Genomic DNA, 17250 nt, shown 5'->3' on the forward strand with positions numbered 1-17250 from the left:
GGACTGCTGGGTCATATGGTAGTTGTATGTATAGATTTCGAAGGTACCTCCATACTGTTCTCCATAGCGGTTGTACCCGCTTACATTCCCACCATCAGTGCAGGAGGGTTCCCTTTTCTCCATACCCCCTCCAGCATTTGTTATTCGTGGTCTTATTAATGATGGCCATTCTGACTGGCATGAGATGGTATCTCATGGTAGTTTTGATCTGCATTTCTCTAATAATCAGTAATGCTGAGCATTGTTACAAGTGTTTGTTGGAGAACAGACTTGTGGTTGCCAAGGAGGAAGGAGAGGGAGTGGGAGGGACTGGGAGCTTGGGGTAAATAGATGCAGAATGTTGCCTTCGGGATGGATTAGCAATGGCAGCCTGCTGTGTAGCACTGGGAACTCTGTCTAGTCACTTACAATGGAACATGTAATGTGAGAAAAAAAGAATGTATACATGTAAGTGTAACTGGGTCACCAGGCTGTACGATAGAAAAAAAAAAAAATATATATATATAAAGCAATGGATTAAGAGATGAGGGACCTAGATTGTAGCTTCAATACCACTCCCCTCTCATCTATATGAACTTGAGCACAGCTCCTCAACAGCTCTGAGCCTGAGTTTCCTCATCAGAAAATGATGGTAGTTCTTGTACATCTACAACCAGATTAGAAATGTACTCCAGTAAAAGAGAACCTCGATTCAGTGAGATTTCTCAGCATGCTGATATTTTCTAAAGAGGTAAATTTTTCCATAAGTACAAGACAGTACCATTTGGGAACTTAAAGAAGCAGGGTTTCTGGAAGCGATATCCTTGGATGTATCCAGTGGGGCTATAATTCTATTGATGGCAATGCTAACCCATGAGGTCAGCACAGCACGAATCTCCAATCAGAAGCGCCCACAGCAATAGCACTGAATCTTCCTGGTGAACCCTTCAGCCTCCCCAACATGTGACAACTGAGGTCTGGTAGGATAACCTTTCAGGTAGAACATCTCACTCACTCCTACTAATCTTAAAAGCAAATTACATCAGTGGTTTGAAAGACTCCATTAAGGCTCTGTCTACATAGGAAGCCAATTTTGTAAAATTCAGTTTGTGCGTCTTAGTTATGTTCTGACAGCATGTTATATGTATTATACATATATTTATACATGCTCATATTTGTTTTATATCCTGACACCAAAAAAGCAATTTGACAGAAAAGCTTCCTCTTCAGATCAGTAATTCTGTCATAAAGAATAAAATAAAATGACTATTTCTAAAAGATAACAATTAGAAAATTTAATTGAATGTAATTGAATTATATTTACAGAAATTGTAAACAATCATGGGCCCTCCAAAAAAGAGCCTGTTATTGAAGGAACACCTCTTTCCAGAAGTGTTTTTCCTAAAATCTAGTCTATGCATTGGTCTCTGGGATGGAAAACCATAATCCTATGAGGAAGCTCTGTGTCTTCCTCTGATACTATTTAAATGCTTCGCGTGTCTGACCAGTGATGTGTCCAGTATATCTATAATAAAAATGAAAAAACAACACCAAAGTAACTAGTTTATTTTATAGAGCTGCCTCTATTCTTCTCTACGTAGGAAAGGACCTAAAGCCTACAATAAAGAATTATTTTAATTAAGAAATCTTGTAGACTTTCCCTGCATATTCTTTGATACACACACTCCCTCATATTCCCTCAAATATGCCACTAGAAAATGTGGTTCCTAACTCCCACTTACAGCCCACTGTAACTACTCTGGGTGTCCCTCGAGTCTCCCTGTTTATCTCTTCCATCCAAAGTTGAGCTGCTCAGTGGAAAACTCTATCTGGGACTCACAGAATTGACAGCCATTTCAGGACAAATCCACTGTGTGCCATATGCTGGTCGCAAAGTTACCATGAAAGGGTTTCATGTTTCCTAATTTTTTTTTTTTTTTTTGCCCAGCTTTCATAGCATTATATTTCATCTTATAAATAAGCATTACCGAGTGGAATATAATACAATTAGGACCACACCCTTTGGAAGAGTGTGACTAGACATAAATCCTAAAGAAGAAATGGGGTGAAAACCACTAGGGCTTGGATGCTGCTAGAGAAAGTGAGATTCACACTGGCTCAGACAGAGGCCATCGGACACTCCCCAGTTCTTGAAGAACTGAATCAAAGGATGCTTGCAGGGGAGGTTGACAGGATTGAATGCTACTACCTCTTAAATTCTCCACGGCCATCAAAAGAAGACCTTCATCAAGATACGCCCTCTGGGGAAATGCGGAAGTGGGGAAAATGATCACATGGCTAGAAAGCTGAGAAACACTAGCCTTTGCAGAAATCATTGTAATTGAGTTCTATCAGCACTGACTAAGGAAGCACTCTGTGCGTTTGCAAAATCTAATTGTTATGCCTCAGTCATTGTTATGAAAACAGTTAAAATATTGTTTCTGAATCCTTATAGGAATTATAAACTATTACCATCATTTTCCTAGTAGAGTTCTTCAGATGACTTGAAAGCTGGACCCCAATTGCAAGACAAAGAAAAAGAAACAGCTGTTTTAAGAATAATTCTCATAGTAGCTTAGGAATTATATGAAAACATAGCAATCTGAACACTAGAGCATATAAAACTTAAAATAATATCATAGTAGTGATACCTCAGAGCCATAAATGGCCAAGTATTAGGGCAAGAGGAGGGTGAAGAAGGAGATCCAGAGTGGCCACCTGAAGAGACCCTGTCCTGGTCTCCTTTGCCTGCATTTAGGGATTTGGGGGCACATGATAGGCCCTTCAGGTTGATACTTCCACTCCATCCTGTCTTAGTCCCTTCATCCATCACTTGAAAGTAACGACACTGGTCCATACAATTAACAGCTGCTTTTAGCAGGAGTGGATCAGTGTGTCACGTCTTTTCTAAAATAGAGCTAGTTGAGGAAAGACCTCTCCTGCAATGAGAAGCAAGAGCTACACACTTTAACTGCGATGGAGAGGAGGGAGAAAGTGGGAGGTTGGGGTTCAGCCTGAGCACACAGCTCCACAGGGTGAACTTCAAGACATCAGGGCGGGAGAGGGGTGAGGGGCTACCAGCAGCAGGGGCTGATGCTGTGGGCTGAAGTATGGGAGACCTCAGGCACCTGTGCTTCAGGCACAGGGCAGAACTCTGCACCCACTGGGGACTTATGCCGACTCAGCAGAACTTAACATGAGGGGAGGCAGGATGCATAATCCCCAGAATGCATGTGTGGAAACTCTGAGTCCATGAAGCACCCCTTTCCCCTGCCACGCACACTCCAAAGGCATGTGGACCTGGCTTTCAAACTGAAGTGTGCAAACCATGAGACACATGGAGTTTTCAAGGCATCCATGGATATGGAGAGGGCTCAGCCTTAGAAGTGGGATGTTTTGGCCTCTGTTGGATGTTGTTCATTGAGATGGTTTGCAGAATGAGGCAGCAGGGGAAATGATACTACAAATCCTACCCAAGTCCTAAGGCTGAGAGATACTTTACCGGAAATGTTGCCACTGATTACAATACCTCTGGTAGCTAGAGGATTTTTTTCTCTTAAGCGCTTCAGTTTGGAAAACAGCATTTATTTCCTCCAACATAAACATGCTAGTTATGAGCATTTTTAAATTTATAAGGCAGAGATTCTATTAGCATTTTTTTAATTGGTGCAGGTAAATTTGACTTTCACAGCAGGCACTCTTCACAAAAACAGGCTTTAAAGTGATTTCTTTGTAATGGGCTGACAGTCAGTATGCACACTTTTTTCTTTTCAAGCATGGAACTTGACACATAGGACCAATGAAAGTTTTTACATGCTACTATGATAATTCTTACAGCTACAAGCTACTGAAGTATTCAATGCTCCAGCCCCCATGCCCTGAGGTCTTATGAATTAACTCTTTAAATCCTCAAACCACCCTGCGAGGGAGTTATTATGGTATTAGCCTTATTTCCCTGATAAGAAAAGGGAAGCAAAGAAAATTTAAACATTAAATAGCAGAGATGGGATTCAAAACCAGGTAGTCAGATTCTAGAGCCTAAGTTTTTTATTTTTACTATGCTTCATAAGCGAGAGTATATTTTTGCTGTATCTACAGTACGAAGATGTCATTTCAAACATACTTTCAATCTTAAAGGGTGTGAAGATTATCTAATAGAAAGCTTTGGGGACAGAGTTTGCACATCATAGGGATTTAGGAAATAGTTATTTGCATTTTCCTTCTTTTCTTATAATGAAATTTGTCTCTTCCCTATGAAATTCAATGTTTATCTTGAGAGGAAACTTTTATTATATTTTACAGCTTCAGTTAATGCCCAGATTTAGGAATTAGAAACAGCATGAATAAATTTATAATTCAAGCACTCTAAATATGAGCCATTCCCAATTTGAGGAAATAAGTCACTCAAATAACCAATGGACATCTAATGGGAAATTCTGATGCTCTGGAGAGACAGAGATGCCCAGGGATGCTGATGAGAGCCAGGCCCAACTGGACCAGACCTATGAACACCTGGGAGAATTCCCTTGGGAAGCTTCTTAACCACCACAATGTTCAGAGGCACTGAAACATTCCCTGACTATGAACTTGGATTTGCATAGAGGAGGCAAGCACCATCAAAGTTTCCCCAGTGAGTTCTGATTTTTCTAATGGACTGCAGGTCTCCAAGGGAGACAGACTAGAGCTAAACATAAGAGGACATTTGAGACAAAAATCAGGAGAGAAGCCTTGGCAGATCAAGTGTGGCTGGGTCTGGGTACTGGGGAGTGATGAGTAGTTCTATGAACAGGTAGAGGCTGTGTTTGACAATCTCCAATAAAAGGTCTTCCCAACTCCACGGCCCTTCCTGCTTTTCCGATACGCTCAAACAGCCCTGCCTTCCCCGGTGTCCACAGAACCACAGGCTGTCTTCCATGTGGACCTGAGCCCAATGGTCTAGAAGTTCCACGAGCTACAAAGAATAAGCAGGATAGTGTCGGTTGGTCAGTAAAGGAGAAGGAGTGTCAGAGCAGCAATCCTGGAAGAGGCCCTTATAGCTGTGACTTGCAGCCCTGATCACATGCTTGAACTTCTCACCCTGGTCCCTCGAGAGGCTAGTTAGGCGGGTAGCACCTAGGACAAGTCTGGACCATCTGCTAAGCAAGGCAGTGCAATAAGAACCAGATATTTCACATTTATGATGTTTATGAAACTATTACATATTTTCACTCACCATCCGCTACACCCAAGAAAAATTTGCATTTTACATTCATTTAAACAGATACTTGCTAAAGACATATGTTAGATACCATATTTAGATGGCACTTTTAGTTAAGGCTTTAGGAGAGAAACTTGAGGGGGAGGTGAATTTTAGGGGGTAGAAAGTCCAATTATTTTTCAAGGGGCTTGGTGGAAGGTGTTGAAGAAGGGCTGAGAGAATGAAATCTGATATTCTGGGCCTGGCCAGGATCTCTCCAGTCTCTCAGTGGCCAAAAGTGGTAAGTGGATGTTTTAGAGCTTCACAGTCCACCACAAACCTCCACATTTAGTAAGGCTCATGCCAAAGGTAGAGGAAAACTATGCAGGTAAGACGTGATTGGAAAACAAAACAAAACAAAAAACCCAAAAAACCTTGGAATCCAAGATCTCTCTTGGGCATGTATGCTTCTCCAGCATTGGCTCAAACACAAAAAGAATGAGAAATTGCTCCAAGATACTAGCTGTCTCCTTGCCATCTGACCTCTCCTACCCCTAATCAAATAATACCTAACATTTACATTGCACTTACATGTAAGACATGTGCAGTTAATTTTACATTACATTACCCTGTTTAATACACAACAACCCTACACTTGTATAGTACACAGTGCCTTATACTAAGTGAAGTTCAGTCAGAAAGAGAAAGACAAATACCATATGATATCACTTATATCTGGACTCTAATATATGGCACAAATGAATCTATCTACAGAAAAGAAGCAAACTCATGGACGTGGAGAACAGACCCGTGGCTGCCGAGGGAGAGGGAGTAGGATGGACTTGGAATTTGGGGTTAGTAGATGCAAACTATTGTATCTGGAGTGGATAAGCTGTACAGGACAGGGAACTATATCTAATGTGATGCTACATGATGGAGGATAATGTGAGAAAAAGAATGTGTATATGTGTGTGTGTGTGTGTGTGTGTGTGTGTGTATGAATGACTGGGTCACTTTGCTGTACCGCAGAAACTGACAATATTGTAAATCAACTATAATAAAAATAAAAATATAAAATAAAGAAGAAATTGATAAACAATGAGGTCCTACTGTATAGCACAGGGAACTATTACCCAATCTCCTGGAATAGACCATGATGAGGAATAATATTAAAAAAAATGCATATATATATATATGACTGAGTCACTTTGCCGCATAGCAGAAACTGGCACAACATTGTGAATCAACTATACCTTCATAAAAAAAGGAGAGGAAATTGAGACTTGGAAAGATTAAGTAAATTGCCCTAAGTCACAGACACGGTACGTGACAGTGCCTGGATATGAGCCTGACCACAATATCCCTGCTCTCTTTACCACTACAGAATTCTGCTAAGAGTTATCTAAAATATACCACTTTTTCCCTTACTTCAATTTTCTCTCTTCTTCTCTGCTTAAGCTCTATCGCTTCCTTCCAGGAAGAATAAAAACCCTGTTTTAAATGAACAAGACAAAGAAAGTAAATACTTCAACTTAAAACCACACCTTTACATTGGCGGATTGATGGCCTTTCAAACCAACTTATTATGATATTATGTTTGGCATCCTTTGCATTTGAGCATCTTTCTCAGGTCAGTGAAAGGAACCCCGGGATGGGAGCTGACTCTGTGCAATTATGCGTATTTTCCCTCCAGTCTCCATCAGGAATTGGGTTGTTACTGTGGAGAAATAGCAGTAGAGTCTTGCTCTCTACATGGTGCTGCACAGGCCAGTACATCACTGTGAGACACTAACTATGTGCTCATTTAATGCTCTTTCCCAAAGAATCAGGAGTGTAGGGCTGCCTTAAATCATTCTGCACATTCAGGTCAGCAAATGGGCACTGTTTCGGGAATGAAATGGGTTGGGGGGGATTCATGTCCCTTCTGAACTTGGCATTTACTTCAGTGCAATTTGACATATTGATCTAGACTGCTGCCTCACATAAACAACTAGTCCTGCTTTGTTGTTGGTCCATGTGGCCACAATTTTAATGGATATCCACATCTTAATAAATTGAAGTCAAATGGGATTTGATTAGGAGGAAAGTCTAGATAGCCAATATGAGTAGAAAAATATTTAAATGGCAAGTGCTGATAGTCACAACATAAGTTTTATAACTGTCATTCTGTGGCAAACATCATCTCAGTAATAGACACTTACACAATTTGGTGAATAAGCATTAGGAAATCTGATCTTAAAATAATATTTTACATTAAAGATTTCAGGCTATTAAAACCCTTTATGTTGGGAAATATCAATGCTACTCTAAGTGTGTCAGCATTTGGAAGTGCTTTGAAGATGAAGAATGAACTCATGGCCAAGTAGGATCTTTAAAAATCATCCTTTAAAGGGAAAAATGGCTTTATCTACCTTTGGAATCAGGATTCGCACACAGTTTTTAAGAGATGTAATGATATATGGACCATGAAACATAACATCCATATTATCATTACTAATGATGATAATAAATGAGTGTTTGATGTGGGATCCCATCATCTCATAAAAAGTGGCTTTTTCTAATTCATACCAGTTTTTTAGGTATAAGTGTGTTTCCCATAAGAAAAAATGTTTGTGGTTTTATAAAGACTTTGTCTATTCATAAAAAGTGGAAAAAATGTACACAACCATCTGAACACTTGCAAGTTTCTGTGATGGTTTGGGTTTTGTTTGCGGGAGCAAGGGAGGGTTGCATTATTTTTGGTCTTGACTTACTGAACCCACTGCCTCACACCCCCACCTGATTCTGCACTTGTAAGTGGCTCATGTTTGCTATTACAAGACAGATGATTACCAATCAGTAATCAGTTAGGAAGAGTTCTGGGTCCATTCCTTAGTGATAACCACCATGTTCTGTATGTTACCTAATTCCCGGATCTGTTTAAAATAAAGACATTGCTCCCATTCCCATCCTGCAGTAGTCCTAGAAAATCACACAGGAGTGGCTATCTACCTAGGAGTTCAACACACAAGTCCACTACAACTAGCATCATGCCCACGGAACACAGACTTATCTTAAATAGACTATTTAAATGAAAGCTTTTCTGTCCCATTTCCACTTCTTGGTAACCGATAAATGTAAATTGGATTGAAAGAGCAATAGTAGGAGTTTTGGTCATGAAAATGAAATACCATAATTTATTCTGCCAAATACATCCTGAATATATTCATTCACTGAATATTTATTTGGCTATATTCGTGGCATCCATAGGCCAGGGATCGAACCCACACCAGAGTAGAGACCTGAGCTACTGCAGTGACAACACTGTATCCTTAACCCCCTGCACCACAGGGGAACATTTATAGATGGCGGACTGGATAATAAGCACAGTTCCATATCTTTGGTATACAGAGATAAAAGCTACAATTATGGTGCCCTCAAAAAATTTAAATATTCAGGTTAAATGCATTAATAGAGAAATATGTAGGGCCCCAAAGGAAAACCTAGGAAAGCTACTTGCAGGGTGTCACAGGAGGGGTTCTCAAAGTAAGCAACACTCGACTAAGATTTGAGGTTGGAGAAAAAGTTATCTAGAAAAAGTAGGAGAGTATGGGCACTTAAGATAAATTGAACAGTATGTGAAAAGGATGACAGGCATGGCAAACCAAAAGAAATCTATCTTGGTATGATAATAGTGTGCAAAGCAGGGCATGATGACAGGGATTAAGAATGAAGAAAGACCGGCGAGTAAAAGACTTGCCCATGCTGAGTTTGGGTTTATTCTAAGAGAAAAGGAAATAGCTGTGTTAGAGAATTTTACAAAGAGCAAATGTAACTGGGTATGCTTTTCTGAGTTTTACCTCTGACATTATTATGGAAGATGGATATGATAGTTAAGGTAAGATACCATATGAGAAATAAGCACTTATCCCAAGGCAGTGATGTGGACAACCAAAGAGAAGTGTTGGTGAGAAGACTTGGTGACCTTTTGCATGAAAGCAGCAAAGGTAGGGTACGAGTTATTAATTTTGGGCTTGGGTGACTGTGGGGGACCCCAGTGTTATTCACCGTGATAGGAAACATAGCAATAAAAGCAACTGTGATGGGAAATGCTGAGTATTAACAGCTGGATATATATTACTTGTGGGATATCCAATGACTCCTAGGTAACTGTAATTCCAGGAGTGGAATTCAGGAGAAATATCTGAGACAGAAATATGGATTTAGGAATATTTGATATGTAGGTCTGAATATAATCACCCAGAGAGACTGTATAGAGGGAAAAGAGGTGAAAAAAAGATCAAATACACATGAATTCTAGTGAGCACGAACTATTAAATAATGCTCAGTAGACAACCTAAAAGTACAACTGAGGGATGGCTAGTTCAATAACAGAGAAGCTAGAAACTAGTGGCCGTGGAAATCAATGAGGAGAATTTTCAAAATTCAGAAAGACACCAAATTAGATAAACACTGTAAATATTCATTGATAAGAAAAATTACATTCACCCATAGGATAACAGGATGAAGATTAGAGTTGGCAGAGAAGTAGCTGAAAAACAAAGAACTGAAGTTCTGAATGTGGACAATGCATTCTAGAATTTTTAGAAGGTCCTAGTTAGGGTGTGATCTCCAATAGAATATGTAATTTCTAATGGTGCTAGGAATGGGTGGTCTCAAATATATATATACCTCTTAAATGCCAAAGAGGCAGACAGGTTTATCCTAGCACTTTAAGCCCTGCTTATAAATTAGCTGTTATGTATCCTCTCTTATTACCATAGCCATTCTCATATGTACAAGGCATTTTACTAAGAGGTGAAAACACAGCCAACCAGCAAAGCATTTGGGCTGTACAACATCTGACAACCAGTTGCAAGGAGTTTGCTACTGAGTTGATCAGTAGTTCAAGCCCATTCTTAGTTGCCCTTCAGTTCCCAATGGTAGCAAAACCTGAGATGGTATATCCCCTGGGCATGTGAAGCTCCTGGGGAGCAACTTGAGTTTTGGATGAATGAGCTCTGCTGAAGGCCAAGTTGACTAGGTGCCTTGCATGAGTTTCAAGAAGAAATTAACTGCAAAAAGAGGAGATCAGAAATATTATGGTATTGGAGTTTCCATCGTGGCGCAGTGGTTAACGAATCCAACTAGGAACCATGAGGTTGAGGGTTTGATTCCTGGCCTTGCTCAGTGGGTTAAGGATCTGGCGTTGCTGTGAGCTGTGGTGTAGGTCACAGATGCAGCTTGGATCTTGCGTTGCTGTGGCTCTGGCGTAGGCTGGCAGCTACAGCTCTGATTTGACCCCTGGCCTGGGAACCCCCATATGCCACAGGAGTGGCCCTAGAAAAGGCAAAAAGACAAAAAAGAAGAAAGAAAGAAAGAAATATTATGCTACTGTTTTTATTTATTCAATGTATTTATTTAATCTGTAGTAGCTTTTATGCCAGGTACTGGCCCTCAATGTTAGGCTGGGCATGATCTTCAATGGATACAGCAGTAAACAAAGCAGATAAATAGCTGTGCCTTCAAGGAACTTGACATTTTAATGGGGAGAGAGGGAACCTTATTAATAAAACAAGTATTTAGCTAGATAGTGAAAGACTTCTGGTAAAGTGATAGATGGTGAAAGACTTCCGGTAAAAATGCAAATCAGGGACGGGATAGTGAGGGCTTTGGGGGGTAGGAAATATGAAATATTAATTAGAATAGTCAGTCAGTGAGGGCTTCACTGAGAAAGTAACATTTGAGCAAAGATCTAACATTAAGCTATGGAACTATGGAGAAAGGATATTTCAGGCAAAGAAAGAAATAAAACTTTTTGGGAGGTAAGTGCCTGGCATTTTCTTGGAACAGGTAAGGAGACTGATGTGGCTGGAGAGAGACAAAAAATGAGGAAAGAGGGAGAAATGGTATCAGAGAGATAATGGGGGGGGAAGAACAATAGAACTGGGCCATCTTAAGGACTATGTTGAGTGATTTTTGAACTGGAAAAATGTGTTCTGGAGTTCTAATGGCCTCTTCATTGAGAAAAGACATTTTAAAACATATCGTTTTCCTATCTGTCTACCCTTTCCTGCAAGGTAGTGTTTCTGCAAATGACTTCCCTAATTCTCCTGGTCCCATCACAGGAACCCTTCTTTCTCAAAGACTAGAGAAGCTGACTATGCACCTCTCTGTAAATTAAAAGGCATCTTCATAAGACAGATTGAAGGCATTCTTTGTGCTGTCCAGATAGGCCGGAGAGTAAGTACAATGTGGAAATCTGAAAGAACCTTTTCCAAAGCTTGAGGTGAGAGTAATGCATTGAAGTCAGCTTCTGTGCTTTTTAGCAAAATATTCCCCAGGAAAAAGAAAGCTTTTTGAGAATCTGATGATATCCCAAGACACTCACTCCCCTTTGCAACTAAAATATTGCCCAATAAATATCATCTCCCTTGCCGAACACTCTCTGACATAAACTACAGCAGTATCTTCTCAGATTCACCTCCTACAGTAATGACAATAAAAACAAAAATAAACAAATGGGAACCAATTAAACTTAAAAGTTTTTGCAAAACAAAGGAAACCCTAAACAAAATGAAAATACAACCCACAGAAAGGAAGAAAATATTTACAAACAAAGCAACTGACAAGAGATTAATCTCCAAAATTTATAAACACCTACTGTAGCTCAATACCAAGACAAACAACCCACCCCATCAAAACATGGGCAGAAGATCTAAACAGACAATTCTTCAAAGAAGACATACAGATGGCCAAAAACCACATGAAAATATGTTCAACATCACTAATTATTAGAAAAATGCAAATCAAAGCCACTTACACTAGCCAGAACGGCCATCATCAAAAAGTCTACAAACAGTGAATGCTGGAGAGGGTGTGGAAAAAAGGGAACCCTCTTTCACTCTTGGTGGGAATGTAAACTGGTGCAACCATTATGGAAAACAGTATGAAGATTCCTCAAAAAAAAACTAAAAATAGAATTACCATTTGATCCAGCAATCCTACTCCTAGGCATCTATCCAGGGAAAACCATAACTCAAAAAGATATATGTATCCCAAATGTTCACTGCAGCACTATATACAATAGCCAAGAAATGGAAGCAACATCAATGGCCATGGACAGAGGAGTGGATAAAGAAGATATGGTTCATATACACAAACGAATATCACTCAGCCATAAAACGAAATGAAATAACGGCATTTGCAGCAACATGGATAGACCTAGAAATTATCATGCTAAGTGATGGTAGTCAGACAGTGAGACTTTACAAACATCATAGGCTATCACTTGTATGTGGAATCTAAAAAAAGATACAATGAACTTCTTTGCAGCACAGACACTGACTCACAGACTTTGAAAAATTCATGGTTACCAAAGGAGACAGGTTGGGGGGAGGGATGGGATGGAAACGCTGTAAAACTGGGTTATGATGATCATTGTACAACTATAAATATAAAAATGTATTGAGTTAAAAATAAATAAATAAATAACACCTCCCCAAACAGAATTGTTCTTTGGGCAAAGAAAGAAAAAAAAAAAAAAAACACTGAAGAAAATAAGCTACCTGTGGCTCTTCCACATAATTTTTTTTAATCATCCATATTATTGGCTTAGCCTTCTTGGATGTTCCTTGGAGTGCTCTTTTCATCTGCAGTTTATACAGTATGTTGGATCACAGAGGAGTAAAGTACAGTTGGTTAAAAAGAATTTGGCACCACCGTCTCAGTGGTGGCCTCACCTGTCAATCCTACCTTGTCAAAACCAGCGTAGAATTTTATCACAATGTGTGATCACAGGCCTGGAAACCCGGGTGTTCATCCTGATTATACCATTAACTGGCACTTTACTAGCTAAAGTAGTTACTTTACTATCTGCCATTTAATGGATCATAGTTTTCTCACCTGTACAGCAGGCAATGAGACAGACAACTGACTTTTCTTATTAAGGACATCTATAAGAATCAGCTGAAATGGATAGAGCTGAGTGAATTCTCTAACAAGCTCCATGTTCAGTAATTTGTCGGAGTTATCTTACCCCGATGCTAATTACACAGTATTGTTCCCCCATTCCCCTTTTTGTTCCTGTAGACACCACAAGCAGACCATAGCACTTTTTCCTCTTGAGTCAATCAGAACTGAAGGTTGGTCAGAATTTTTTTTTTTTAATTTTTCATAGTGACTCAGGCAATCATGACCAAATAAATGGAGATGGCACTTAAGCTGAAAACAGTGTGCTTCCTTATCATTACGAGAATTGACTATATTGAAGTCAACAGTTCCAAGTATGGCTAAGAAGAGCACCCACATCCTGGCAGCCAATTTCTCCCATCCCTAAAGGCTCCAACCAGTCATCAGTCCTATGAGCAAAAAGTAGTTGCTGGTACCCTGGGCATAACTAAAATGGGTCAATTAGCTTTTCAGTCAAAGAGGCTTGACTATATAGAATTCATTTCCCTTCTTTATAAAACCCGCTTCTATCCTGAGAGGAGAGCCTTCTGTAAGAGAAACAAACTCAGATATTCAACAAGTAGGGACAATGAGTGACTTCCTGACCTTTGTCTTCCCACTCACTTTCTTATTACCTAAATCTACAGGAGCTTAGATCAAGACATCTCTCGTTTGTTTCAGTCCTAATGAAAAGTCCTAACAGTGTTATTTGGATAACTGTGATGAATTTTAATCTGGTGACAGCTTGTGACCCACAAATTGCTGTTTAAATTAAAATGCATTCAAAATGAAAACTGGCAAGACAACCACAATATTAAACTTACAATCTGCTGTGAAAAAACACCTATCAAAAGCACTGTATTAAATATGAATACAATTAATTGCCATATAGCATCTTGCAACTGAAATCTGAGGATAGCTTTCTTTCCATGCATTGCCTTACTAAATTCAAACTGATAAATAAGCTTTTTTTTTTTTTTTTTTTTTGCAAATTAAGAAGTCAAAGTAGAAATGGATTGGTTTGTCTTTGGCAATACACCCTTTGGCAGAGCTCCAGGTATAATCTAGGGCTACAGACTTTTAGGTTTCTTCTTAAATGAACAAAAGTCCTCTGTTTTCCTAGTTCCAAATGTTCATCTACAATAAATTTAGAAATGTTTCCACCTGCTTAGTCTTAAGTTTATTTATAACTTCTAAGTTGTAATTAACTCAAGATATATTAAATCTGATCTTTAAAATGCTATATATTCGTTCTTAAAAAAATAACTAAACTAACATTTTTGAAAGACCAGCTAAATCATTTCTAAACTTGACAGGAATTGAGGCCTTTTTTTGTAATAGATGTTTGTATCAATACTATAATTAAATAATAATGTAACTGAAGGCAACCTAAAGTGTATGTTTTCATCCCATATTTCAACATTAAAGAATTGTATGTGGTAAAAAAAGGATTCACTATAACTGTTTGCAAATGATTTAATGACCAAGTCATAGTTATTTTCTAGTCTTGAAAAGGTGCCAAAGAACTACTGAAAATTCACCATTATAACATCATAATTATAACAATTAAGACGAGTACTTAATTATAGCCTAAATGTTCCTATACATTACTTGTTCAAGAGATTCACAATACATGAAAATAGCATTAGCTAGAAATAAGGAAGTACCATATTTCACTCTCATTACTGCCCACATAGAAAAGGACTCACCTACTCTTTTTAAAACATACCATGAAAACTGTAATTTTGCAATCATTATTTTTATTCATTATTCCTGGAGTGTAGTACATACTCAATAAATGTTGGTTGAGAGAAGGAATGAATATGTGTGGCCAGATGACAGGCAAGCTCAGAGAAAACACCTAGTCTTTGATTGCTACACACAGGACTACTGCATGGACAACTGCTGTCACAGTAGGGTTCCTAAAATCTCTCTGCCATATTCTATTTTGGTTCACGTGTGTGTAAAAATGATAAAGGATTCAATCCAGCAAGTCCCTTCATTACACACAGACTGCATGTATCCAAAAAGCAGGATCTGTAGTGACATCACATATAAAATTCCCCAGGAACTTCCTAAGGTTTGCTTCTATAGGATACCTGATACTGGTTCTGATGCCAAATGTATTTATATGTGGGTATCAGTCTCACTGTCTCTCTCGGCTAGACCTCAGCAAATCTGTCCCAGGGACAGTATTTACCCTGGTTTGTCAGCTTTTAAAGTGATTGGGTTTCTATCTAGTGCCCTCCGAAACGGACCATGATGCTGAAAGAGAAAAGACGGTCTTTTTAAACCTTTCGTTCCTCTTATTGGTTTAGAAAATTCGACTGACAAGAGCAGGGGCCAAAGGAGCCCGGAGCGGCATCAAAAATGCGAACCGTGTATTTCGCGATCTTTTGGGAGGAGATGTGGTCCATCAGGTTACAGCCAATGCATCCCTGGGAGTTCTCGCTAAACCAAAAGACCTTATGGATGTAGCCGCTGCAGTAGAAAAGGTTACATGCAGCAGGATGTCTTGTCTGTCTCCTGAAAAACTGGCAGTCAAGTGCAGACCCCAGGAACAGAATCTGGGAGTCTGGATGGAGTGGAGGGGTAGAAGAAGCAAACCTGTATTCGTATTAAAATTGTTCACTATAATTCATAGAAGGTAAGGAAAAATCAAAAGCTGATTTTTAAGCTTAAGTTTTCGGCCTCGGTCTTCCAACAGGTGCATGACTCCCTCACCCCTTCCCTGTCAACACTGTCCTGCTCTGCTTTCCTAAGGCGTTCTTTGCGAGGCAGGCTCTTCTAGAGTCCTCAAGCATGTGCAGTCTCCCATCGCATCCTTAGCTCTGCGCCGGCAACCCCTTACCTGCAGCATGAAGACTGAGAAGCAGGCAGAAAGCAGGGAAACCGACTGGTCTCCGCATAGTGTTTGCATCGAGAGGTGGAGGAGAAACTCCACCACGACCCCACTTCAGGCAAAGTGCTACTGGAAAGAGCCCCCGTCGAGGGTCCTCTGGTCTCCGGGATTCATTCGCAGGTCCTCGGCTGGGGCTGGCCGAGCGGTGTGTGGCGCGGACAGAAGGAAGCACGAGCTTCGCCTCCTTGGGAGAGGAGGCGAGGGCGGGGAGGAGGAGGGGTGGGAGAGTGGGGCGGCGCAGGGCGGGGGCCGCGGCGCTCGGAGCCGCTACTGCTCGGCCTGCTGGAAGCTCCGCAGCCGCGGCAGGGAAGGCGGGGTGGACTCCCGCGCCAGCCCTAGAGCCCGGGGCCAGCGCAGTGCGAGCAGCAGCCCCGCCGCGCCGCGGCTACTGAGCATGCCCAGGGCTGGCCCTCGCGCCGCACGGGAGTTTCAAAGTGAAATTCCACTTCTCCGGGTCTTAGCGGCGGCTGCGGGGAGAGCTGGCTCTGCTGCCGGGGAGAGGATCCGGGTGGGGGCAGCTTCTTGGGGGCGGACTCGGATATAGAGCATCAGCCTAAACCTGGGGGGGTGGGACTAGATGAGGGCCGGAGGAGTGTGCTTTGGAAAGTGTCAACCTCCAAACCCTCCCTAGTCCTCCCCCCAGTCTTGGTTTACACGTGGACAGAGCTCACCGCTGGGAGTTGACGCTTCCCGGCCGTAGGTTGCCCAGCTTTTCAGGCTGCCTGTGGGAACAGAGCACAGGTGTCTTGCTGAGCAGTGTTGCCAGGGGAAGCTTTCAGGCGCCAGCCGGCTGGGTGTATGCGGTAAATGCATATCCTGGGGGTGCCTTCTAACACGTCCTCCGTTTTCTTTCCCTTTCCCCCTCTCTCCAGCACAATCCCTGCTCTTCAACTTTCTCCTGACTCCAGCTCAAAATCTAAGGCCATAGTGACAGAACTCAGACCATACTTACAGACCAATACGATCTATCCATGTAACTGAGGACAGGCATCTTTCTGATTATTGGAGAGAATTATCTTTAGTCTCCATTTTAGTTTCTAAGGTGAAGAATAATAGAATCACCTCTGCAACCGGGCTCCTCCCGGCTGTTGGAGACCTCTGAAACTGCTGAACTCTGCAGTAAACAAATTTGGCGCACGTGCAAAAGCACAACCACTAAGAGAAAGCTTTATCATTACCTGCACCTGATTTTGCTCATTAACTTATGCCACCTTCCCTTATGTATCACTCATGAGGGCTAAAGCCTAGGGGCCTTCATTGTGCG

General features: G+C 40.8%; 1 protein-coding gene across 1 annotated transcript in view; it reads right to left on the bottom strand.

The window, feature by feature from the left end:
• Positions 1-16311, bottom strand: part of PTPRR (protein tyrosine phosphatase receptor type R) — a 252470-nt gene extending 236159 nt beyond the window's left edge. The window contains exon 1 of the mRNA XM_047787199.1: positions 15936-16311. Within this exon, the coding sequence (XP_047643155.1) occupies positions 15936-15993 (58 nt within the window). The 5' untranslated portion in view covers positions 15994-16311. The remainder of the gene's footprint in view (positions 1-15935) is intronic.
• Positions 16312-17250: the final 939 nt, after the last annotated feature.

This window comes from Phacochoerus africanus, chromosome 7 (assembly GCF_016906955.1).
Source record: "Phacochoerus africanus isolate WHEZ1 chromosome 7, ROS_Pafr_v1, whole genome shotgun sequence".
NCBI classification, from domain to species: domain Eukaryota; kingdom Metazoa; phylum Chordata; class Mammalia; order Artiodactyla; family Suidae; genus Phacochoerus; species Phacochoerus africanus.